The sequence below is a fragment of the Sinocyclocheilus rhinocerous genome, unplaced genomic scaffold (assembly GCF_001515625.1).
Source record: "Sinocyclocheilus rhinocerous isolate Xijiao unplaced genomic scaffold, SAMN03320098_v1.1 scaffold311, whole genome shotgun sequence".
Taxonomy (NCBI): Eukaryota; Metazoa; Chordata; class Actinopteri; order Cypriniformes; family Cyprinidae; genus Sinocyclocheilus; species Sinocyclocheilus rhinocerous.
In genome coordinates, this window is record NW_015623669.1 from 311,095 (window position 1) to 335,308 (window position 24,214).

Consider the following 24,214-nt stretch of genomic DNA (forward strand, 5'->3'; position numbering starts at 1 on the left):
CTGACGGCTTTCTCAGACTGACTTCTGCCTTTGTTTCCTGGTGAAAGTCTTTCCTCACGGCTGCCAGATGTTGATTTTTCTGGTCTCATGTGGCTCTTCCTGTCTGTGTCTGTCTCTCTCCTTTTCTCTTTCCACCTCCGTCTGTCTGTCTCTCAGGATGTGTGTACCTGAGTGTCCGACTGGGTTTTTCCGGGACGATAAGAAGCGCTGTAAGAAGTGCTCTCCGCTGTGCGAGTCCTGCATCGGCAGCCGCAGTGATCAGTGTTCAACCTGCCGCTCGGGTCTGTTCCTTGTGGAGGGAGGAAACAACTGCGCCAGCTCCTGTCCTGATGGCTTCTACCTGGACCTGGGCAAGTCACACTTCATCTCACTCCAGAAAACCTCACATGCTGTTTGGCTGTGAATTGTGTTGAATTTGAGACCTCATGTGGCTGTTCTCTCGCAGACTCCACCATGTGCTGGAAATGCACCGAGAATTGCAAGAAATGCACATCTGCGAACATCTGCACAGAATGCCAGACTGGTCTCAGGTAATTCAGTCCATTGCAAATACATTATTTGACCTCCGACATGTTTTTTTGAGCCAGTATATGAAATATAGTCAGAATCTTGGACTAAAACTTTCCTACGATCTTCATTGAGAGATGTCAAAATAAAGCCACGCTGACTAAATGCTGAATTATCACTGGAAACATCCTGTTACACACGTTGTATCTCTTGAGTTTAGATGTATGTTGAAATACTGTCTCTAGTGAGCGATTTTGCTTGGGCTTTTCCTACTCCTCTCTGACGTTAGATAAAGAGGTGGAAAAACAGAGAGAGAAAAGAAAAACAGGTCATGGCACAAAATCTGGCGTAATAAGCAGCAGCTGTTCTGTGAATGGTTTTGAAATATTCTCTGAATATACGTAAAGTTTTTTTCACCCACTAGTTTGGACTTTAATCCGTCGTTGTTGATCTTTTTAGACTTGTTTAGACTACAGAAGGTATGAAGCTGGATGGCAGGGCTAGAGTGCAGATGAAATGAATTTTTCTGCCCGCAGTTTCTCTCCGTTTAAGGTTGCAATTACAGTCTTTGTAATTATTCATTTGACTTGTCATTCATTGCAGTTTTCGGGGAAACTTTATTAGTCTACTGCATGAGTTAGATGGTGGGCCTTCCCTCTGAGAGAAAAAAAACCTAGCATAATTTGATAAAAATTGTGATTAAAAAACAGCAGATCTACAATGTTGCACGCCAACCATTTTGAGAGGTATTTCCTCACATATGATTTTATCAACCATTTATTTTTGCAGTGTTGAAACTGGCAAAGAATATGTTAATTTAGTCCAATTAATAAAAAATAAAAAAAAGTCTAAAACCCACACAGAAATTCCATAAGTTTTTTTTTTTTTAAATAATTCAATAAAATGAGAATTGAATTTTCTTCAGGGTTAAATTTTTACACCAATAAATTTGCATAAATTCTATTCGCGATTAAAGTTTTTTTAAATTATTTTTTTTATAACAAATTTTCTACACAATAAAATATTTTAGAGCTTGATATAACTAGAAAAAATACTTTATACTAATACTTTAAATGCGCTTTTATCCAGGTTTTCCAAGACCTCAGGAATCCTGGTTCTTGAAAAGACTGTTGTTGATGAAATCAGAAATATGATGCCAGTTTACAGTCTTGATTTTTTTTTTTTTTTTAGGTTTTAGCTTATTTTATTGCTAGTCATCTTGTGGCCCTCTTGGAAGTTTGCTGAGGCCTCTAGTGGGTCCAATGGCTAAATGTTTTGTGTTTTTCCTGCTCCTGCTGTCATCATTATTATGATTTTGCACAACAACGATAATATTCATTTTCATGGGTTTTTACTTCGTAAATTTACTATCCTCTTCCCCTTATATGCTCTGGCGCCCCCTATGGAGGCTCATCTCACGGTTTTAAAACGGTGACGTGAAACATGAGTGTGTAAAAAAAAAAAGTGTCTTGTGGCTCAGTCTCAGCGTTGAACCCCTTTGAATAATTCCCTCATCCATTCTGTCTCTTCCTCTTTCTTTGCTTCTGTCTGTCTTTTCCTGCTAGTCTACAGGGGAATAAGTGTCAGCTGAGCTGTGAACCTAGCACCTATTATAATGGGCATCGGCGGGCATGTGAAAAGTGCCACTCGACTTGTGCCACCTGTGCAGGTAAACACTTTACCTGTATTTATAGTACTTTATTTTCCATTTAGGTTTGCATTAGGCTTTGATCATGATATTTGGCTTAAAAGCAATTTATAAAATATAACTTCCAGTAGTTGTTTTTTATGTTCTTTTGGAGAGATCACTGATTGGCTATTCTGTTCTTTTATTTTTTAAATGCATATACGCCCCTTTTAAAACGCCCCTAAAATGTCAAGAGGATATATCCATCCTGGGCACAAAAAAGATGCACAGTATGATGCCATTTTGAAGTTCTAGACTTAACAAGACTGTGAAGTGCCTTCTGAGACTATTACGTCAATGCTGTTCTCTCCAGTGTCCAGAAATTACAACAAATTACTAAGGCTTCGCAGAACAACCAGTGCTTAGCTTCTGAATATACTGTAGTTTATCCAGCACAATTACTGTTGCTAGCTCAGATTCTGCCCCAGATTTTAATAACAGTTGATATATGCACACGTGTACACTTATGATGATCACATTTGTTCAAACTATCTTTATTGTAACGACTCCCTTCTAATTCTCAAAGAATTACTGGTCACAAAAAGCTTTTCTTGTTCAAGTCATTAGGGTGAATTAAAGTTATTTTGGGGAGTGCAATAGTTTGGTAATTAAAGTAAAAAACACAGTTGTAAAGGACCTTTTGAGTCGACTCTTAATCCAAGGAAGCACATAAGAAAAAAATGTCATGATTTGGTAAATTAAATCACAAGTATGATACAGAAAGTCAAAATTATGAGGTACTAAGTCATAATAATGAAATAAAACATCCAAATTGTGAGATAAAAAGTAAAAATTGACATACTAAGTGATAATCATGAGACATTGAATTTGACATACTGTGTCATTGAGATAAAAAGTCTAAATTAAGATTTATTAATCTCATAATTATGATTTAGTGTTATGATTTTGACTTATTTCATAATCATTTATGGGTTTTTGTCCATTTTTACTTCAGTTTTAACTATCTCTTAATTATGAGTTACCTGGAAAGTCATAATTTTGACTCATTTCATAGTTTTGTCATACTTCTGACTTGTTTCAAGCTTTATCTCATAATTGACTTAGTAGCTCTTAATTTTGAGTTGTCAGTTTTTTTGTCATAATTTTGACTTGTTACTTTAAGCTTCATCACATAATCATGACTTAGTATGTCATAATTTTGATTTATGTCCATCTTTGTCATAATTTCAACTTGTCAATTTCAACTTTATCTCATCATTTTGACTTGTCAGTTTTTGTTGTAATTTTGACTTTTCTATTTTAACTTTATCATAATTATGACTTCGTATGCCAGTTTTGACTTATGCTAGAGTTATGTCATCATTTTGACTTATGTCATTTTCAACTTTATCTCATAATTTTAAATGAGTATCTCATACTGATTATGTTTGTATATGGCAGAAATGGGTTTCCATACAATTGTGAACAGCTCAGAGAATCAATTCTTTTTGGTATTAGCTCCCATCCGTAATGATGCCTTTTAAGATTAGTCTCCCTACAAGCAATAAGTTATTTGTGTTTTTGTAACTCATACGCTATTGCCAGTGGCTTCCAAGCATTCTCAGAGGAAGCCCTTTCAGGACGAACTTTTCTAAGTGTGTACATTCCAAAGTGTATCAATTCAAATGATTTGCAGTCTGGCTTTTTGGGAACATGCTGGTATTCCCTGTGCACAGGAACTGGCATGGAAGCGTGTAATGAGTGCGCTCCGGGCTATTACTTTGAGGACTGGCGCTGCGTCTCCAGCTGCAGTGTGGGATATTACTTGGCAGAACAAACGACAGACAACGGAGATGTCCAAAAGTCTTGTCAAAAGTCAGTATTTCACTGCTAAACATGACATCTGAGAAAGTGTTTACGTTTAAAGCGGTAATGATGCATCACGGCTGTGATTGTGCCTGCAGGTGTGATCCTACCTGCTACGCCTGCGCAGGACCGGGGGAGAGGAACTGCAGCACCTGCGTGAGCGGCTATAACCTGGAAAACGGCGTGTGTGTCGTCAGCACCATCTGCAAAGATGGTGAGTACTGTTGATTCTTCCATGCTAGCTTTTGGTTAGCTCCTTAATTCAGTGTTTTCTTTCCTCCGGATTCTGATCTGAATCTTTTGTGCAACAAAATATTTTAGTTTTTTTTGCATGGGGTTGAATCATGGTCTGTTTATTGTTTTGTTTTTCTGATGTTGATGTGTCTAGGTCACATTTCACCCCAAAATAGAAAGAAAATTATATTTTACAAATACCTTTTTGTTTCTTTTCAAAATTTTCAAAAGCAAGTACATTTACATTTTTTTGAAGGAAGTCTCTTATGCTCACCAAGGCTGCATTTATTTGATCAGAAACAGTAAAAACAGTAATATTGTGAAATATTATTAATATTTAAAAGAACTAAAAAAAAAGTTGGGAAAAGTCTTGTGAGAGAAAAATATCACAATTACCATTTATATTTATTTATTTATTTTTTACTCCCACGGCGGAAACAAACTTCTATAGAAAACAGTTGTGCTACCTAATATTTTTGTGAAAATCATGATAATTTTTTCAGGATTTTTTAATGAATTGAAAGTTCAAAAGCATTTATTTGAAATATAATATATTTTGTAATAATGTAAAAATCTTTTCTATCGTGTCTGATCAATTTAATGCATCCATGGGGAATAAAAGCATTAATTTCTTCAAGAAAGTAAGTTTAGTGACCCTGAACTTTTGAACGGTAATATAATTTTCATGATTCTCAGTAGTGATTCTCATTATATCATGATTATTGTAATATGTTTTTATTATATTTTTTTAAAGGAACTACAAAGAATACCATCGTGATGTGTAAATTCATTGCAAAATAAAAAAAATTATGGAAATAATCTAGAAAAAATTATGCAAAATATAATTTTTTGAAAACTTTCCTCTGATTTTGAGGTGAGATGTGGCCAAATATTTCAGGCTCATTTATTTTCAAAGAATGCTTGTGAATTTGACGAACCTTGAGATCAAAATGGGCTACATTTTTACGGTGGAGCGTAATGTCTGCTTTTTCTAGCAAATGAAAACAAAGTTACACTGTCAACCTGTGACTCTGTAAAAATGATTTTTTTTGATCACTTTCTAAATGTTTGTTCTCCTTTTCTTCCTGATGATCTTTCCTTCAAATCTTTTCATCCTGGATTCCAATCACACCTGGATATCCTCCTCCGTCGAACAATCAACTGGATTATAAAAAAAATAAAAATAAACCCAACACAACATCATTTCCTGTCCGCCGCCCATTTGTGTGCTGCCTCTCTGCTCCTCTCTCCTCTTCCTGCTCTCCGGAAAGCAAATGAAGAATCGTGGGCTGAGGGAAGTTTCTGTGTGCTAGTGAAAAAGAACAATCTGTGCCAGAGGAAGGTTCTGCAGCAGCTCTGCTGTAGAACATGTTCTCTAAAGGGCTGAAGGAACTTTTCCGGCCCCACTTGCCCCTCACGGTCCGCTAATTTATATTCCAGTCGGGAACCTCGAATATGGGACTACATCGTGAGGTTTCCCGATGCCAGAACTACAACAAACCTACCTTTATCTCTGTGTGTCTGTATGTGTGTGTGTGTGCGTGCGTATGTGTGAGTGTGTCGACAGAAGCTGTCAGGGTGGTGCGACTGGGATCAGTAATAAACAGCAAATCATACATGTCAGTATTTTGTGACCAAAGCATGGATGCCAAATTTTTTGTACCTTTTTCTTCGTTTTGGGTCCAAGAGAAGAATTTGGAGCCGATTTATAAATGGTCATAGTTCAAATGAGTTGTTTTGTGGATGGGATTGTCCAACCACTTCATACTAATTGTGTATTCATGACACACACAAAAAAAGTTGTAGTATGATTGTACGTTTTCTGCGAACTCAATACATGCAACGTTACATAACTAATGTTATATAGGATTACGAGAATCAGTCTATGTTCAGATGTGTTACATTTACTCTGTTCTGGCAACGTTATTTCTTAATGTATATATGTATTTTTATCACTATTAACCTTAAATATATTTTGCACCCACGTTCAATTGAAATAAGGGGGAAATGGATGATCAAGTTTTCAAAAATTATTTATATTTCTTTTTTTAGCCAACCGCCATGACCAGTTAGTCTAGATTGAAGGTGTGTTGTAGTCAGGGCCAAGAAAAATGTTTTATCATGTAGAGAAGACTGGACGAAACAAATGGTTTACTGATCTTTTTATTAATGAACTTTAAAATAAAAACAAAACTCCGAGATTAAATGAGACTACTTTTGTTTACTCGTTTAGATGCTGGGCTTATCATTTTCACTTGGTGGATAAATTGGGCGAAACAGTCACATAGACTTGCACAGAAGGAGTGACCCGAGTCATATATAGAGTTCAGAAAGTCATAGAGCTCTTTTGACCTGGATCCGTATAGAACCACCCTAGCAACCACATAGCAACACGCTAAATTCGACTAAAAACCCTAGTGTTTTGGTGGCCAGTTTTTCACTGACGAGCAGCACTCACATATTCATCATAAAAATCTAGTGTTGTCAAACTGCTTGTTTATTTTGACTTCAAGAAATATTGTTTAGAGTTAAATTCTTGAGGTGAACTGGTGTGAGAATGATTCAACCTCTCCTTGTTTTCTTTACAAAAGGCCCTTTTTGTTTTGAAGAGAACAATTCGGCATTTGACCGAGAGAAATTCAACTCAAATGCGCAGTGGTCACACTGACTTTAAAAGAGACGATATATGCGCAGCCCCTTGTTCTGACCTGTGGCCGTTTCCTTAAGAACGAACATTTCTAAAAATATTTGCAGCTTCCACACAACCAATGTCACTTTCTTGTGATGAATAACATGATAAAGCCATTATTATTGACACATGCTGTTTTAAATGTTACAATCCTGTGTCAAATATCAAAGTGATTCTTAAGCATTTTTGCAGTTTAATGCAAGCAGTTTGAGTGAGAAAACTAATTTAACTGACATTGGCTTTGGACCAGTGTTTCTATAAGTCTACTGATTGACAACTCAATTACAGTCATGTAGGGTCATGAGCGTTTGCTTCAGGACTGTCAGAACTGAGTGAATAGAGTGTATCAGAGCGTAAGCCTGAGGTCGTCAGAAGGGTCAGTCGGCCATAGACGTCCAGCTCACTCTAAAGGAAATCTCACAAATACATTGCTAAGCCTGGGGTTAAAGGTTAGCTCAATGTATTTAGCTCTTCTCACATTCCCATAGCATCGCTTTGGGATAGTTTTGGTCCATTCTGACACCTAGAGAGTGAAATATGTTTTGGTTATACTAACACAGGTATCAGGCTTGGTTAAAGTAATTTGACTGTGTATGTGCAAGACTTTTTTTTTTTTTTTTTTTAATTTAAGTTTTTTGCAATTTTCTTTTTTCTAAGGCCTGCTGATTGTATGAGAGCATTCTTCACGACCTTTCTTGCTTCTTTTGAGAGTGTTCTGATTTATGAATCCTGCATGTTTATGGCCTTTGAATTGTCCACAATCATAAACGTCAGCTGGTCAGTTCTTCAACCAGAAGCCTTTTTTTATTAATGCTAAAGCTGAACAGGTAAGCACCTTGGTTTCCCTCTCTTTTGTGTGTGTGTGTGTGTGTGTGTATGTATGTGTGTATATATATATATATATATATACATATATATGTGTATATATGTATGTGTTCTTGTTTGCTTGTTTTTTTGTTTGTATTTTTTTAACTTGTTTCCATGTATTTGTTTTTGTTTGTTTCATTTGCATGTTTCTTTTTTGCTTGTTTGTATTTGTTTAATCTACTTGTTTGCTTGTTTTGTTTTCTTGTTTCGTTTGATTGCTTGTTCGTATGTATGTTTTGTTTGCTTGTTTGCATGTATTTGTTTAATCTGCTTGTATATTTAATTTGCTTGTTTCATTTGCTGTTTGTTTGCTTGTTTCATTTGCTCACTTGTTTGTATTTATTTAGTTTTGTTTGCTTGTTTTGTTTGCATGTTTGATTTTGTTTTGTTTGCTTGTTTGTATGTATTTGTATACTCTGCTTTTTTGTTTGTTTGTTTGCTTGTTGCATTTGCTTGCTTGAATGTGTTTTTGTTTGCTTGCTTTGTTAGCATGTTTACTTTTCTTGTTTCGTTTGTTTGTTTGCTTGTTTGTTTTGTTTGCTTATTTGTATTTATTTAATCAGCTTGTTTGTTTTACTTGATTGTTTGTTTTGTTTGTATTTTCCTACTTTTTTCTAACTGTGCCTTCAGGGAAATTTGAGTTATTTCTGATGCTACATACATAAATATACTAATATAATAAACAACATGAACCATTGGATTATTTACCAACAAAGCATGGAAGAACTGCTAATAAAGTTTTAGTGTCTACCTACACTAGATGAAGTGGGATATTCTAGTTATGGATCTTTATGTAGCTTATATGTTATCTGTATTTTTTTTGTCAGGGGAGTATTTAAGCGAAGCTGAAAAATGTGAACTGTGTTCCTCAACCTGCTCAAAGTGCACTGGACCTGAGAGTAAAGACTGCATCAGCTGCCCGTACACCAGGTGAAGTGTGAACAAATCACTTGTTTCTCACAGCACCACAGTCAAATAAAGTCACAGTGAGACAAGATGTGCACTGTGTGGGGAGAGATTTCAGTCTTTATTCTTTGGCAGGCTTTTTGATAATGGGACATGTGTGATCCGCTGTGATCCTGGGAAGTATGAAAGGGATGGACAGTGTCATCTTTGCCACCACACATGCCTCGAATGTACTGACGGGGCGCCTGACAAATGTACTGGCTGTAGCAAAGGTAAACGGAGTCATGACTGCCTCACATAACAGAGAAAAATACAAACTTTTATTGTAATTCTTACTCTGTTTCTGTTTTCACACAGATAGGTTTGGAGTGGAGCGGTACCTCTTTGAAGGGGAGTGTCGTGAAAGCTGTCCAAAGGGCTATTCCCATTCCTCGAAGGGAACATGTGACCCCTGCCCTCCAAATTGCACTGTGTGTACTTCATCAGGTCACTGTCTCCACTGCACCCCGTCCTACTACCCCAAAGACAGGACGTGTGCCAAACTGGAGTGTGGAGTGGGTCAGTTGCATCAAAACTGTTCTACAATGTTCTCGATTGCTTGCTTGGCGTTTCTTTTTTCTGATGTCAGGATTCTGGTTAGGTTTTTTTTGGAATGTGAGTGAGGTTTATTTGAAAATTCTTCTGAAAATCAAATTAGTGGTTGAGCTGTAGGCCCAGTGTTAAAAACACATCGTCATTGCCAAAAGGTTTTTGTTTGCTTTTTTTGCCAGTATTTTTCACCATAATGTTTCCAATGGATGAATCTCACAAAACCGGTCAAGAAATGACCATATAATATTTTTGATATATGATTATGATAATGTGTTTACATCATGATAGCATTTGTGGTGCTGCTTTTTTTGCATCAAAATGCATCAACAAACAGTAAAAAAGATAAAATAAAGTAAAAACTGTAATATTGTGAAATATTATAATTTAAAAGATTTACAATTTAAAAAATATACAATTTAATTAAAATGTACAATTTAAAAAACTTTTCTAATTGAATATATTTTAAAATGTAATTTATTCCTGTGATGCAAAGCTGAATTTTCAGCATCATTACTCCAGTCTTCAGTGTCACATGATCCTTCAGAAAACATTTCTTATTATCAATGTTGAAAACAGTTGTGCTGATTAATATTATGTGGAATTTGTGACAATGTTTCTTCAGGATTCTTTAATGAATAGAAATTTTATAAGAACAACATCTTTTTTTAAATAGTCTTCACTTTCATTTTTACTGTCATCACTATCATCATTTTTATTTAATGAATCCTTGCTGAATAAAAGTATTAATTTATATAAAAAAAGTAAAATCCTACTGACCCCATACTTTTGAACAGTACTAACACAGTAGTTGTAACAGTAAAACACAGTATATTGTGATAAAGTAAAAAAAAAAAAAAAAAAGTTATGATTTAATGAATCTATTAAGTCATGAATCTATTGAGAGTCATCATGAAAAAAATTACAGGAAGTAAAAAGGGGTTAATGTACTTAATTGTCATGAAAATAGTGTGACAACATGCTAATGCACCTAAAAGTAGAAGAAAATGTACTTTTTTCTTTTGATTTTGCAGTGCAGTTTGACAAGGACCTGTTTTCATGAGATTTCACCCCACTAGACAGAAGTTCTTCTCTCTCGTTTTGTGTGCTGTGCTACTTGCATATCTGTAAATCGAACTCTATGGATGTTGTTTGGCTTCTCACGACACCCACTGCTGTTTATCTAATCTTCTTCACAAATTGTTATCACAGTCAGAGATGAGCTGAGCATGAGGGAAGAGCTTGTCTGCAGAAGTCAGACTGAAATAGCACCAGAAATGAGACCGTGGGGGAACAGAAATTCTTATCATTAGTGGCAGACATGTATAAACGGATCCTGTGCTCTGGCCTCCAGGGCTCCCACACACTACTGTGTGCACACACGCAGCCTCTGTATGCTCTTTCCTGTCGTTTTAGACTCGCGCACACTCTCGGTCTTATTATACATGCTAATACAGACATTATCTAGTTTTTATGTACATCTATATCGTGCATTTTCTTTTTCCATGTTAGCGACACTATGAAAGTACTGACTCCTGGTGCGATGCTTGTTCTTCTGTAGGTGAAGTAGTCGACCTTGATCGTGAAGACTGTGTACCCTGTGAGGAGGGCTGTCAGCATTGCCTTACCGGTCAGTATATCATTATTTGGATGGATGTGTGCACAACAAGCATTGCTCTTAAAGAAATTAAATGCATCATGTCTTAAGCAAAAAACATCCTTTGCTTAAAGTCTTGAAAACGTCTGATTTGATAATCCTTTAAACATTAGCCGGGGCTATATATGTGCATCATATGCACTATTTTGCACTATTTTCTGTTATTATGTTATTAACCCTATAAAGCCTACTCTATCACTCTATACCACTCTATATTTTGATGCACAAATTTCTAAGGCTTCTAAATTATCAACATGATCAAAACTGCTAAAAACCTGTTGTACACAATCCACTACATGCCTTCTGTTGTCTGACTTTAAATTGTCAGTAATATTAAAAGACTAACACTTACTGGACTTGAGCAACTTAGGTTTACTTGATTATATTTTTAGAAAAATCATGTTCAAATGTATCAAATACGATGCATCAGGGTTTTTTTTTTACTCAGTTTGGCCTCTGAATAAAAATTAAGGGTTTTTCCTCCTTGAGTGTGAACTTCATATTCTGTCAATATCATACTATATGAGCCATAAAAGACTGATCAAGTATGATACGCAATAAAATAAAAAAAATCTGACTATTATTTCATATGTCAGGATTTACATGGGTAATTCTTACTTTTTTTTTTTTTGTAACTTTTTGCTCAGATTATTAGACTTATAGTTTATTACAAAATTATAAATTACAAAATAGAAGCATTTGACTATTGGTTTGTGATTTGGACCCGTTTCTGCTCTAGATGCAGCAGTAATTTCTATATGCGTGTGTAGGCTACTAGTGCACAAATGATAGGGGTTGTGTGTCTCACCACAGCTTCCAGTATCTCGTTTCATCTGTTGTAATTCTCATAATTAGAGCATGTCTGGTCTGTATCTCAAAATGTAGCAGGCTGCCTGCATAGGCTGCACTTAAAGGCAGTATTATTTGGCATCATGGCTCAAAAAAGTCGTGTGCAAAATGCTGTCTAGGTGAGCAATTTCAAGTCAGTGTGTCAAGATCAAAGTTGTAAAGACACCGATAAGTGTCTAAAATATAAATCGCATAAACCGATAAAGTTACAGAGAAACTTAACATCTTTCCTTCAACAAAAAGATTTGGAAAACACAAAATCATAATCGGTGTATGTGTAGTGATATTCCGTTTATTGCTGTCGCCCTCTGCTGGTCAGTGTAGTATTGCAGGAATAGTGCCGTATTCAAACTGAGAAACAGAGACGTTTAAAGCTTAAAAACTGTAATTTCTCACTCATATCTTCTTATCATTTGTGCCTGTGCATATTAATTTCTTTCTCTGCAGCAGCTCAGGCAGATAAACAATAAACTTTTTTTTTCTCATGCAGGCTGAAACGCATTGATTGAGTCAAACCAAAAAAGTTAAAGGAACACTCCACTATTTTTGAAAATAGGCTCATTTTAGTTGTTTTGTATAAATTCATAAGACAATTTAGTAACACAGCAGTATTACGTTATTGTTTTGCATTTTGACCTCCAGTAAACTGAGAACTGAGTGTGTGAAATGCAGCAATGTCGTCCTCTGCTGGTCACCATAATATCGCAGGGGGATAAATGCATTTCCAGTCAAAGTTTCTAAATCATTAGTAATTTGAATGAGTGTATTATAGTAATATGAAGAGTGTTTTAACAGTATGTCTTTTCCTTTAGTGAATCCAGAGCATTGCATGGCTTGTTCACCGGACTATTATCAGTAAGTCTGTCTCATGTTTTTTGACTTTGTGACTTCGAGTAGTTATATAATCGATGTGCTAATGATGTAAAGAGTAAGAGATGTTGTATTTCTGCAGGCTGAAATTGAGCTGTCTCAAGATCTGCCCTGAGAGGACGTTTGAGGACAAGTTGTCAATGAGGTGTGCTCGATGTGATGATCACTGCGAGTCCTGCGATGCCTCTGAATGTTACCTGTGTGAGGAAGGCTTCTTCCTGTCAGGTCAGATCATCTCTCACATGCAAGTCTGTATCAGCATTCAGGTTTTGTGTCTGTACTGTATGTGTGCGCCGTGCCTTTGAACGAGCTTCTCGGGAAACAGCATGAGTTTTGATGTACTTACAGTACATGAGGAGAGACAGATGTGCTGTCGCCAGTCCTGGTATTTGCTTTGCACTATTTTGACTGCTCAGTTACAGATATAGAGAGGCACACGGCTAGTTTAGGTTTATGTTTGAAAGTCAGTTTTTGTGTAAAGTCTTGGCTACAGAAAAATCGTTTCCATATCAGCATATTTCCACCATTATTACACATGAAAAAAAAAAAGGTAAATGATCATTGAATATATATTGAGCCTTTGTGACAACATGCCCCAGTTATGTATGCAACAGGTAATTTGATGTTTGGGTAATCTAAACAGAAGCTGGTTTTGACATGTGCACACATACTGTATGGCATATAGAGTATATATATATATATATATATATGAGTTAGCATAGATTTGAATTTTTAGTTAATTTGTATTTTTAATTTAGTTTTCATGAGTTCTCGCTATATTATTATTAGTTTTAAGTTTTTCAGAGTTTTTCTTAGTTTCAGTTATTTAATTTTTTTATAATAGAACATCAAACTCATAAGCTGTTTTAGTTTTAGAGTCAGGAAAATGTATTTGTTTCAGTTTTTCCTTGGTATATTAGTTTTTATTTTTATTTCAGTTAACAAATTTTTTTTAATTTAGTTTGTTTTAGTTTATGTTAACAATAATTGCACTTTTATTCCATTTTCATGTTTTGTTAATTTGTTTTTTTTTCTCAAGTTTTCTTGTTTTAGTTGATTTAGATTTTTTTTGTTTTAATATTTTAGAGCTGCCAAAGTTAATGAGCAATCATTTAAAATGTTTAGCTGTGTTAAATGTCTGTCTTATTGCTGTAGAGTGGCATTTTAATGTTTTATGCAGACAGATTGAGAAGATTTATAATACATCTCAAAAAGTTTTCGAGTCATGAAAATGTATTTTAGTTTTCCCCCCAGACGTATTAGTATTTACTTTGTTTTAATTTTCATAAACCGCGGTATTATAGCAGTTAGCATCCATGCATTAGCTCAATGGCGAAATATTGAACCCTCATTTAAGCCTCCACCTGCCCAAATATCTGTCTATTTACTGCAATCATGTGTTCCTGCAGATGGCACATGTGTAAAAACCTGTAAGGAGGGTTTCTATGGTGACATGAAGCAGGAGTGCGAGCCGTGTCACCACACGTGCCGATCATGTGGCGGTCCGGACAATAACGACTGTGATTCCTGTGAAGATGACATGTTTCTAGACAAGGGTCAGTGCATCCGCAAGAGCAAGATGAAGTGTCCTGACGGAAAATTCCTAAACGGTACAAAACTTTATATTCTGGAATTCATTTCAATAATTCATTATTTTAATTAAAAAGTCAACATGAGTTATATTATGTTCTATTGATTTCAAAGACACTGGAAATCTTTTACAATAAGTGTGATTGTTTGTTTATTGATTTTGTGTGTGTGTGTGTGTGCGCAGGTAAGGGTGAGTGTGAGCAGTGTGATTCCTCCTGTAGGATGTGTTCAGGGCACGGGGAAGACCAGTGTGATTCCTGTCAGGAAGGTGAGTGAACTTCTGTAGTGCCATCAGTCTACTTGTTTCTCAGTATGCATGTGCAGAAAGACATTATGAATATAGTAGTAATCTTTGTCAAATGTTGTCAGCTGGAATCTCTACATGCGTGTTTGTATGTCTACACAGGCATGTTTCTCACCAACAGCCAGAGGTGTGTGTCCGTTTGTCCACGTGAGACTCATGGGAACCAGACGAGTGGGCGTTGTGAAGACTGTTCAGCAGGCTGTTTGATGTGTCAGGACGCACATCACTGTGTGAAATGCAAAGAAAGCTTTGGTCCGCTCTACCTGCAGGATGGCAAATGTGTTGCTGAGTGTAAAAGGTGAAAAATGTTCTTTCAAAACACACAAAATGCTACATGTTCACACGCATGGTCTCATGCACACACAGGCTGCATCCCAAATTGTACTGGTCACTGTAATTTGTTAAATGTTTGCTTTATCTATGTTTTATTTAATTACATTTTATTTAATTTTTTTTGTTAATTTTTATTTTGCTTTCTTTTCCTTTCTCACATTCTTTCGTTGTTGTGTTTTGTTTTTTAAGGTTTTTTTATTTATTTTTAAGTTCATTTTTTATTTTCAAGTTGTAGAGGAAATTTTTATTTAGTTGTAGAGAAAATACTGTTTTATTTTTATTTTATTTGTTATCATTTCATTTAACACTGTCAACGTTTATATTTGTAGAGAAAATTCAGTGTTTTATTTATTTTTATTTAATTACATCTTATTTATTTATTTATTTTCCCCTTTCTCACATGTTGTGTTTAAAGTATAAAGTAAAGTAATCAAGACTTTTATTGTGCATGACTATAACACCCGTATAATACTAATTTTGAATACTGTAATACTATTTTAGTAATCCTAAAATAGTAACTTTATATTTTGATTTATTTTATTTTATTTTATAAGTCTTACAACCTATTTAGTTGTAGAGAACATACGGTGTTTTATTTATATTTTGTAATATTTATTTTAACAGTGTCAACTTTTTTAGTTGTAGAGAAAATGCAGTGTTTTTTTATTTTAATTGGATCTTATTTTATTGTTTTGTTTTTTGGTATCTTGTGTTCTGTTGTGATCTTTCTTTTCCAGAAATTATGTGATGATGAATTTGAAAGTAATGAATTTAGCTAAAAGTGCAATTGTTCTGTGGATCAAGACTTTTATTGAGTAGCACTATAATATCTGTGCAGTATCTTGTTCAAACTCAAAAATATGTACCATTACCAGCAAGATACCAACTTTTAGTTGAAGTATAGAAGCTGGAACACAGCCATACATTAACAAAGATCTTATCATTTCTGTGTCATCCTCACAGGGGTTACCCAGAGGCTGATGTTTGTCTCAGCTGTGCCGTGGGATGTGCTTCATGTGAGGGGGAAGCCAATTTTTGTCTGAGCTGTGAGGAAGACTATGTGCGTTTCAAACACACCTGTGTGCATCAGTGCCCTTCCAAGCACTTTATAACAGATGGAGTATGTGAGATCTGTCCAAACAGCTGCGCTGAATGTGACCAAACGGGCAAATGCAGTGGTGAGGTTCTTAACATTATTCATCACCGACTGACATTTTGTAATAATAACCACTAAACTGTATATAATACACTAAACTGTTGTCCCAGGCTACTGGTCAAAAATTTGAAAAAAAATATATAAAAAAAAATATTTTTGAAAGAAGTCTCTTATGCTCACCAAGTTTGCATTTATTTGATCAAAAATAAAACAGTAATATCATGAAATATTATTACAAGTTTAAAAAAACTATTTTCTATTTGAAAATCATTTAAAATGTAATTTTTCTGGAAACTGTGATACCATTTAAAACATTTGGGTAAGATAAAACAAATACTTTTATTCAGCAAGGATGCATTAAATTGATCAAAAGTGACAGGAAAGACTTTCAGAATGTTACAAAATATTTCTGTTTCAAATAAATGCTGTTCTTTTGAATTATCAAAGGGTCTTAAAATGCATAACAGTTCAATATTGATAATATTAAGCACAATTTTTTACCTGATTGCCAATAATAACTTAAATTAATTGAGCAGCAAACCAGCATATTAAAATGATTTCAGAAAGATCATGTGGCACTGAAGACTTTAATAATGATGCTGAAAATTCAGCTTTACCATCATAGGAATAAATGACATGTTATGTCGAAAACAGTTATGTTAAATCACAATAATATATGTTTTTACTGTATTTCTAATCACATAAATGCAGCCTTCGTAATCATATTTGTCAAGTTCCTTTTTCTTCTCTCTACACTGAAGTTTGGCATTACCTCTCTGAAACTTTGTGTTTAATCTTTCTCCTGCTCTCTCAGCGTGTGAAGAGTACTACTTCCTGCATGAGGATCAGTGTCTGGGTGACTGTCCCAAGCGGTACTTCACAAACGTAGAGCAGAAGCTGTGTACGCCATGTCACAGTGACTGTGCAGAATGTGACGGACCTGATGAAGATGACTGCACCTCCTGTGGGCATTATGGAGATGTTCGTCACAACGGAAAGTGTCTGTTCCAATGCCCGCCAGAAACGTACCTGGACGGAGCAGAGTGTCGAGGTACAATACATATTCTCCTTCGTTTATGGGTGAAATTGCCTCAGATTGGCAGGATAGTGTTGGACAATTTCCTACACTGCTTTTCAAAATTTTGAATAATTAATTTTTTAAAGTATTTTTGAAAGAAGCCTCTTATGCTCAACAAGGCTGCATTTATTTGATCAAAAATACAATAAAAACAATACTATTGTGAAATAATATTATTACAATTTAAAACATCTGTTTTCTTTTTGAATACATTTTAAAATGGAATAACATTCACCCGATCATGCTAACATTCTAGTCATACCATACCTGCGTTCTGACTGTTTTTTAGAGTGTGATAAGTCCTGCCTGACGTGCTCGGGTCCTCATCCATCCTCCTGCCTCACCTGTAGAGCCAGCATGAGGAAGGATGTGAACGGCCACTGCCAGTTCTTCAGTGACTGCTCTCTGCACACGTTCACCGATAAGGACAGCCAGTGCAAGCCCTGTCACAAGAGCTGTCTCCGCTGCTCGGGCTCAGGCAAAGAGCAATGCCTCAGCTGCAACCCCAAACACTTCCTACTCAGTAAGAGCCCACCTGCCCACCACATGTCATTTCCCTATGAAACTGAGCTTTAATGACATTTAGTATAAAGAAAGTTCAACTTAATCAGAACTTTGCTGAAAAACCTGTTGTACACAATCTACTACATGCCTTCTGTCATCTGATTGATAGTTACTTGTAGTTTTGTAACCCCAAACTCTTCCTGTTCAGTAAGAGCTGACTTGCCTGCCAGATTTCATTTTGCTAGAGACTATGAAAGTGAACATCTCTAAAAATGTCCTTGAGAACCTATGAATTATCACGTCATTTACGCTCAAATCTAAATAACAGAAATTAAGTGAAATTACTAGTTCATCTTGCTAGCTGTCTGAAGAGCTGCACTGATTAATAATAATGGAAATGCACTGTTATACATTAGTCATACATGCATGATGTAATGTCTTGTACACGTTATATTTCTGCCATTTGTCAGATCAGACGTGCGTGTCCACGTGTCCGGATGGTTACTATGTGGACGAGGACAAGCAGGAGTGTGTTCAGTGCCACGTGAACTGTGCGTCATGCCATGGACATCACAGTAATGACTGTACAACCTGTAAACCAGGCCTGCTTCTGCTCGGACACAGCTGCTTCACCACCTGTCCACCAAGGTATCATATCAATTATTTACTGTATTTAATATTTATTTTTATGTATTTATTTACTTACTTTTATTGTTTTATTTAATGTAATTTTAATAAATGTAGTTTTTATTATCCTTATAAATGTAGTTAATTTAGATTTATTTGCAATTATTGCTAAAGTAAGAATCGAGTTTGGATGCAGTGAAAATAAAATCAAACGCATTGCAACAGGACTGTGGGAAGCCTGTGTGTCATTGAAGTATGTCGTTTTTATAAATTAAACTAAGCCAGAAAATCGGATACATAATGAGAAAGATTCATGTCTTTGAACTCTTTCACCTCTAGAATGCAGCACATATGGGCACCATGTCTTATAAGTTTAGGTACTTTAAGACAGAGGTCCCCAACCACCGGGTCGCGACCCACTACCGGGCCATGGAAGAATTGCTACCGGGTCGCAAGAACGTTCTGGGAAAAATGTGTATAGATATGACACTCTGTTATTTATTTATGTTAATGATTGTTCTAATTATTCTGTATTTTCTTTGTATGCGATTGATATGGAGTAGCAATTTGACAATTTCATGTTAAATAAGTAAATAAAAAAAAAATTACTTAAAAAAACATATTAGATCGCAGTTGATCCGTAATACGTACGGATGAGACCCTACCGTTCGGCACGCACGTGATTCGCAGATTAATTTGCCGATTTACAATTACAAGAAATTTTAAACCACAAGAAGAAGAAACGAAAGAGAGTTCAATTCGTTACTCACATGCTGTTCTCGCACCAGGGGCGGATTTAGTGAATTGGGGGCCCCAGGCAAAATATAGGAATGGGGCCCTATACATTTGCACACATTTTCCTAGATCAACCTTGAGGTTCCTTTTTTGTTGTGATGCTTGCTGCTGCACAATGGTGCCCCATAGTTGTGTCCAATGTTTCTACATTTTTCATGTACATGTTATAATGGCTTTCTTTCATGTTGTAGACCATGAAATAGCAAATGATTTACAGTTGAGAGACAGGTTTTCACAAAAACAAAATCAATTATAAAATAATAAACCTCACAATTGAGCGTTTAAACCAGGGGTGAGCCAGAAGTATAAATTATTATATTCATTTAAAACGGGGTTATGTGGGTGGATTTTCGCATTGATTTGAACAAAAATTACAGACTGGATTATTGAAAATGAACATTCATTCTCAGCCAGTAGGAGGCGCTTTTGAAACGTCAGAAATATAGAATGAGAAAAGTGAGAAAAAATATAGCCTATATTGACGAGGAAAGTCCACTGATAAGTCACCAGCGTAAGCCTGTGTGCAAAGGCTGTCTAATTCTAAACTTTAAAATACATTTATTTTTAGCTAGTAAAAAAAATAATGAAAAGGCAGTTATACATTTACACACCTAAGGATTATATCACTGAGTTGGGCAGGTGATTCCACCAGGAGGGAACATTTAATTTAAAAGTCCGAGAAAGTGATTTTGTGCCTCTTTCAGATGGCACAATAAAGTGCCGTTCACTTGCAGAACGCAAGCTTCTAGAGGGCACATATTTAATTTATTTTAACTACAAATTTAAATAAAAAAAAGCAGGGTACACAAAAAGCACGTTCAACACGGACCAGGGGCGCCTGCAGAATTTCTTTTGAGGGTACGCATGAGGTTTTTTTTGGGGGGGGGGGGGGCCAATAGCCAGTGCAGTGACTGAAGAAAATGCAAACTTAAACCTACTTTGTGGGTGTTTTCAGGGGCGGATTTAGTGAATTGGGGGCCCCAGGCAAAATATAGGAATGGGGCCCTATACATTTGCACACATTTTCCTAGATCAAACTTGAGGTTCCTTTTTTGTTGTGATGCTTGCTGCTGCACAATGGTGCCGCATAGTTGTGTCCAATGTTGGGACCAAATGATCAGTGAGAGCAGAACGACTGTGTCACACGTTTTAAACTCAACAAAAAGGTGAAATACATATATCAAGAGCATGCTCACAGATGAGAACAAAACAGCGTTGGATGAAGTGGATTAGAGCCCTGCACGGGCCTCAAATATAGGTCAAATATATAGTCTTTTTTCCCAAAAAAAGCTTATACTACTGTTTCAGCTATTAAAATAGTTCAGTTTTGTATGTAATGGAAAAGTGATTATTTCGTTTCGTTTTTTTTAATAAAGTACATTTAGAAAAATGTTTGGTGCATTTTTTTTGTTTGTTAAATGTAAGTTTTTTTTTAAGTAATGACCAGCGGCAGACAATGAATTGATCATAGCCTATATGTTTGATCAAATCAATTTAGCCTTCTCAAATCATCAGGCCTCTTTCATTATGTAATCCGTGCATTTCTATCTAAAGGCACATCCAACGAGGAGATGGCGAGTCATTTTTTTCATGTTGCTCTCTTCCGAATACCTTAAAAATTAAAGGATTTGCTGCAACGCAATTTTGTATGATATGTGAATTATTTATTATTTGCAATTGGATAGTTTGACTTGAAATTTGACACCATCATCTTTATTTCTGTTTCTTTATCTTTTTTATGAACTACACTTTTATATTTCTGATTTATTCATAAGTATATATCTTTTTTAATGAATACTTTTATTCAGCAGGCATATTTTCAACTGATCAGAAGTGACATCTATAGTGTTACAAAAGATTTCTATTGCGCCTAAATACTGTTATTTTGAACTTTCTATTCATTAGAGAATCCTGGAAAAAAAATGTATCACAGTTTCTACAAAAATATTAAGCAGCTCAACTTTTTTCAACATAATAATAAGAATTGTTTCTTGAGCACCAAATCAGCATATTAGAGTGATTTCTGAAGGATCATGTGACACTGAAGACTGGAGTAATGATGCTGAAAATTCAGCTTCGCCATCACAGAAATAAATGTCACTTTATATTTAAATAGAAATAATGTTTTTTAAATTGTCTTACTATTTCACAAGACTGCTGTTATGCTGTATTTTTGATCAAATGAATGCAGCCTTGGTAAACCATAAGGGTTTATCAAAAACATTAAAAATCTTAAAGGTTTCGTTCTCCCACAATTACTCCTCCTCAGGAGGTGCATTAAAACCGGTCACAGAAGAAAGAAACTCAACATGGGTTTATAACAACAGAAAGATGAATAAATGATGACAGCATTTTCATTTTCAATTGCTCATCTATCTTTCATTATAGGATAGAGAACAGATGGCCACGAAAGGACGTTGTGGATCCTCTGAGGGGGTTTCCCAGCGTCATAAGACTGTCACATTAACATTATCACTATGACTGCTCACCAGAGCTAACTGAAACTAATCATTTACCATTTCAGTTTGTTGGAATATTCTCAGTCTAAATGGCAACAAAATACATGTATTTTGTGCAGCAAGATGTTCAGTAATTACCAGAGAGGTTTTTCTACTCCACCTTTTTATAACTGATGATGCTTGAGCAGGTTAAATTGCTAGAATATGCAGCATTTTTCTCATTTTCATCCTCCAATGAAATTTTTACTACAGTCAGTAGCTAATTGCTTTCATTTGGGACAATTACCTTTTCTATCATGCATTAATAGGAGAAGGGAGAAACCGTAGAGTGATACAAGAAACATGAAAGTAGCACAAATGTGTTGCAAGTATATAGTTTAGCAGTAATTATACAGAATCAGGTGTTTTAGAGTGTTGTGTAATAATAATGCTAACTGACTTGCTTTTGATGCAACTAAATTGTGATTATTCAAAAACGATGCTTCCCAAAATGACAAAGCATTGTAACGCATGTCTGTATTTCCCCTGCAGTTACTTTGTGAACGCCACCAGCAGAGCATGTCAAGGGTGTGACCACACATGTGAGGAATGCTCAGGAAGCAGCCGTTTCTGTCTCAAATGTAGAAATGGATACTTCCTGTTGAGAAAGTCCGGACAGTGTCTGCGTACATGCCCATCAAACTACTTCCTTCACACCTTCGACAGAGATTGCCAAAGATGCCACCCAACCTGTAAAACATGCATGGGTAAGACTCATCACATGCCTACAACTGTCCAATAAATAAATGGGGCTGCACAGTAATCGCGATATATAGCTTAGTCTGATTATGAAATTAAGTGCTGTAGCATGTTTCAGAGTGGCAGATTTGAGTCCACTTAAAGTCTAGCTATTGTGTCAAAATAAACAAATTTATGTTTTATCTGTTTACTTGCATGCAATGCAAACCATAATTTGGGAAACCCTGACCTACATGATAACGCAGCTTAATTCTAATTAATTAATTTCAACTAAGGCTTAAGTTTATTTTTAATTTTATCTGCATCCTTCAAATTCAGAAATTTGTGTGTGTACATATATATATATATAGAGAGAGAGAGTGTGTGAGAGTGAGTGTGAAACCTGACAATTGAATAGTTAGTGACTAGTCTGACGTTTTTTTTATTTTGGTTGTGTATGCGAGTGATTTTTCTACGGTGGCCGAGAAGTGCAAAACAAATCACAATTCTGAAATGCCTTGTTGGCAGAGGCTATGTATAGTAATTCCGCCCTGCAACGTGTGATTGGGCTTGTCAACACTTTAAAAGTGGCTATAAAATGTCAGCTCCAGTGGCACAAATGGATAAGTTTGTGTTGTCGGCTATTTGACGCGATGACCCGGGTTCGATCCCACCTTTTGCCGAACTTTTTTTTCCTCCCTTTTCAAATCTCGTATTAGCAATGGATTCTATTTACACTAAGTGAAAATAGCAGTATTTTTAGCAATATGCTATTTACACTAAGTGCAAATACCCATTTACACTATGTTAAAATAGCAGGATTTCTATGTATACTACTTGTTGTAAATAGTGGCAATTATCTGCACTTCAGTATTGTAGTACATTATAAACAAGTATGCAATAATAACGTATTGAGTGTAAATTATTATTTTAATTTAAATTATTAAATGGATGCCACCTTATTGGTACAATAAAGCCCTCCCTACACCTACCCTAACCCTACCCGATACTTTATTTTCAACTTTTTGATTATTTCATTAATTTTTATTGAAAATAAATGCCTTTACGATGTGATACGAGATTTGAAAGAAAAAAAAAAAAAAGTTCGGCAAAAGGCGGGACCGAACCTGGGTCGATCGGTCAAAAAGCCAATGACACGCACTTATCCATCTGCGCCACTGGAGCTGATGGTTTACAGACACTTTTAACTAAATGTAAATAAACACTCCGTATTTTTTGATTGACAGATGTCTCGTCCAGTCAGCGGTGAGTAATCCCAAACCAATGGCGCTGTCTCAAACTATACCTAACTTTTCCGGTTTGTCTGATTTGTCGTTGTGTTTTCTGACTTGTAAATTTGTTTTCGGATTTGTCGTTGTGTTTTCTGACTTGTAAATTTGTTTTCGGATTTGTCGTTGTGTTTTCTGACTTGTAAATTTGTTTTCGGATTTGTCGTTGTGTTTTCTGACTTATTTTGTTTTCGAATTTGTCATTGTGTTTTCTGACTTGTAAATTTGTTTTCGGATTTGTCGTTGTGTTTTCCGACTTGTTATTTTGTTTTCGAATTTGTCATTGTGTTTTCTGACTTGTAAATTTGATTTCGGATTTGTCGTTGTGTTTTCTGACTTGTAAATTTGATTTCGGATTTGTCGTTGTGTTTTCTGACTTGTAAATTTGATTTCGGATTTGTCGTTGTGTTTTCTGACTTGTAAATTTGATTTCGGATTTGTCGTTGTGTTTTCTGACTTGTAAATTTGATTTCGGATTTGTCGTTGTGTTTTCTGACTTGTAAATTTGATTTCGGATTTGTCGTTGTGTTTTCTGACTTGTTAATTTGTTTTCGGATTTGTCGTTGTGTTTTCTGACTTGTTATTTTGTTTTTGAATTTGTCATTGTGTTTTCTGACTTGTTGTTGTGCTTTCTGAATTGTTATTTTGTTTTTTTAGACTTGCATTTGCGTTTGTAATTTGTTATTTTGATTTCAGAATTGT

At 35.5% G+C, this 24,214-nt stretch overlaps 2 protein-coding genes across 5 annotated transcripts in view; both read left to right on the plus strand.

The window, feature by feature from the left end:
• LOC107723238 (proprotein convertase subtilisin/kexin type 5-like) overlaps nucleotides 1-8,841 on the plus strand; it is a 38,891-nt gene extending 30,050 nt beyond the window's left edge. Inside the window, exons 16-21 of one of the 4 annotated variants that reach the window (XM_016531967.1) lie at nucleotides 157-350; nucleotides 446-530; nucleotides 2,073-2,176; nucleotides 3,871-4,009; nucleotides 4,099-4,214; nucleotides 8,618-8,841. In XM_016531967.1, the coding sequence (XP_016387453.1) occupies nucleotides 157-350; nucleotides 446-530; nucleotides 2,073-2,176; nucleotides 3,871-4,009; nucleotides 4,099-4,214; nucleotides 8,618-8,724 (745 nt within the window). In that variant the 3' untranslated portion in view covers nucleotides 8,725-8,841. Of the gene's footprint in view, nucleotides 1-156; nucleotides 351-445; nucleotides 531-2,072; nucleotides 2,177-3,870; nucleotides 4,010-4,098; nucleotides 4,215-5,505; nucleotides 5,931-8,617 lie in introns of those variants that run through there. The other 3 variants (XM_016531893.1, XM_016531833.1, XM_016532038.1) reach the window with 3 other exon arrangements.
• LOC107723482 (proprotein convertase subtilisin/kexin type 5-like) overlaps nucleotides 8,774-24,214 on the plus strand; it is a 19,369-nt gene continuing 3,928 nt past the window's right edge. Inside the window, exons 1-13 of the mRNA XM_016532165.1 lie at nucleotides 8,774-8,968; nucleotides 9,054-9,254; nucleotides 10,846-10,914; nucleotides 12,603-12,645; nucleotides 12,743-12,885; nucleotides 14,070-14,270; nucleotides 14,435-14,518; nucleotides 14,657-14,852; nucleotides 15,851-16,065; nucleotides 16,858-17,094; nucleotides 17,411-17,644; nucleotides 18,096-18,273; nucleotides 22,038-22,252. Coding sequence (XP_016387651.1) covers nucleotides 12,620-12,645; nucleotides 12,743-12,885; nucleotides 14,070-14,270; nucleotides 14,435-14,518; nucleotides 14,657-14,852; nucleotides 15,851-16,065; nucleotides 16,858-17,094; nucleotides 17,411-17,644; nucleotides 18,096-18,273; nucleotides 22,038-22,252 — 1,729 coding nt within the window. The 5' untranslated portion in view covers nucleotides 8,774-8,968; nucleotides 9,054-9,254; nucleotides 10,846-10,914; nucleotides 12,603-12,619. The remainder of the gene's footprint in view (nucleotides 8,969-9,053; nucleotides 9,255-10,845; nucleotides 10,915-12,602; nucleotides 12,646-12,742; nucleotides 12,886-14,069; nucleotides 14,271-14,434; nucleotides 14,519-14,656; nucleotides 14,853-15,850; nucleotides 16,066-16,857; nucleotides 17,095-17,410; nucleotides 17,645-18,095; nucleotides 18,274-22,037; nucleotides 22,253-24,214) is intronic.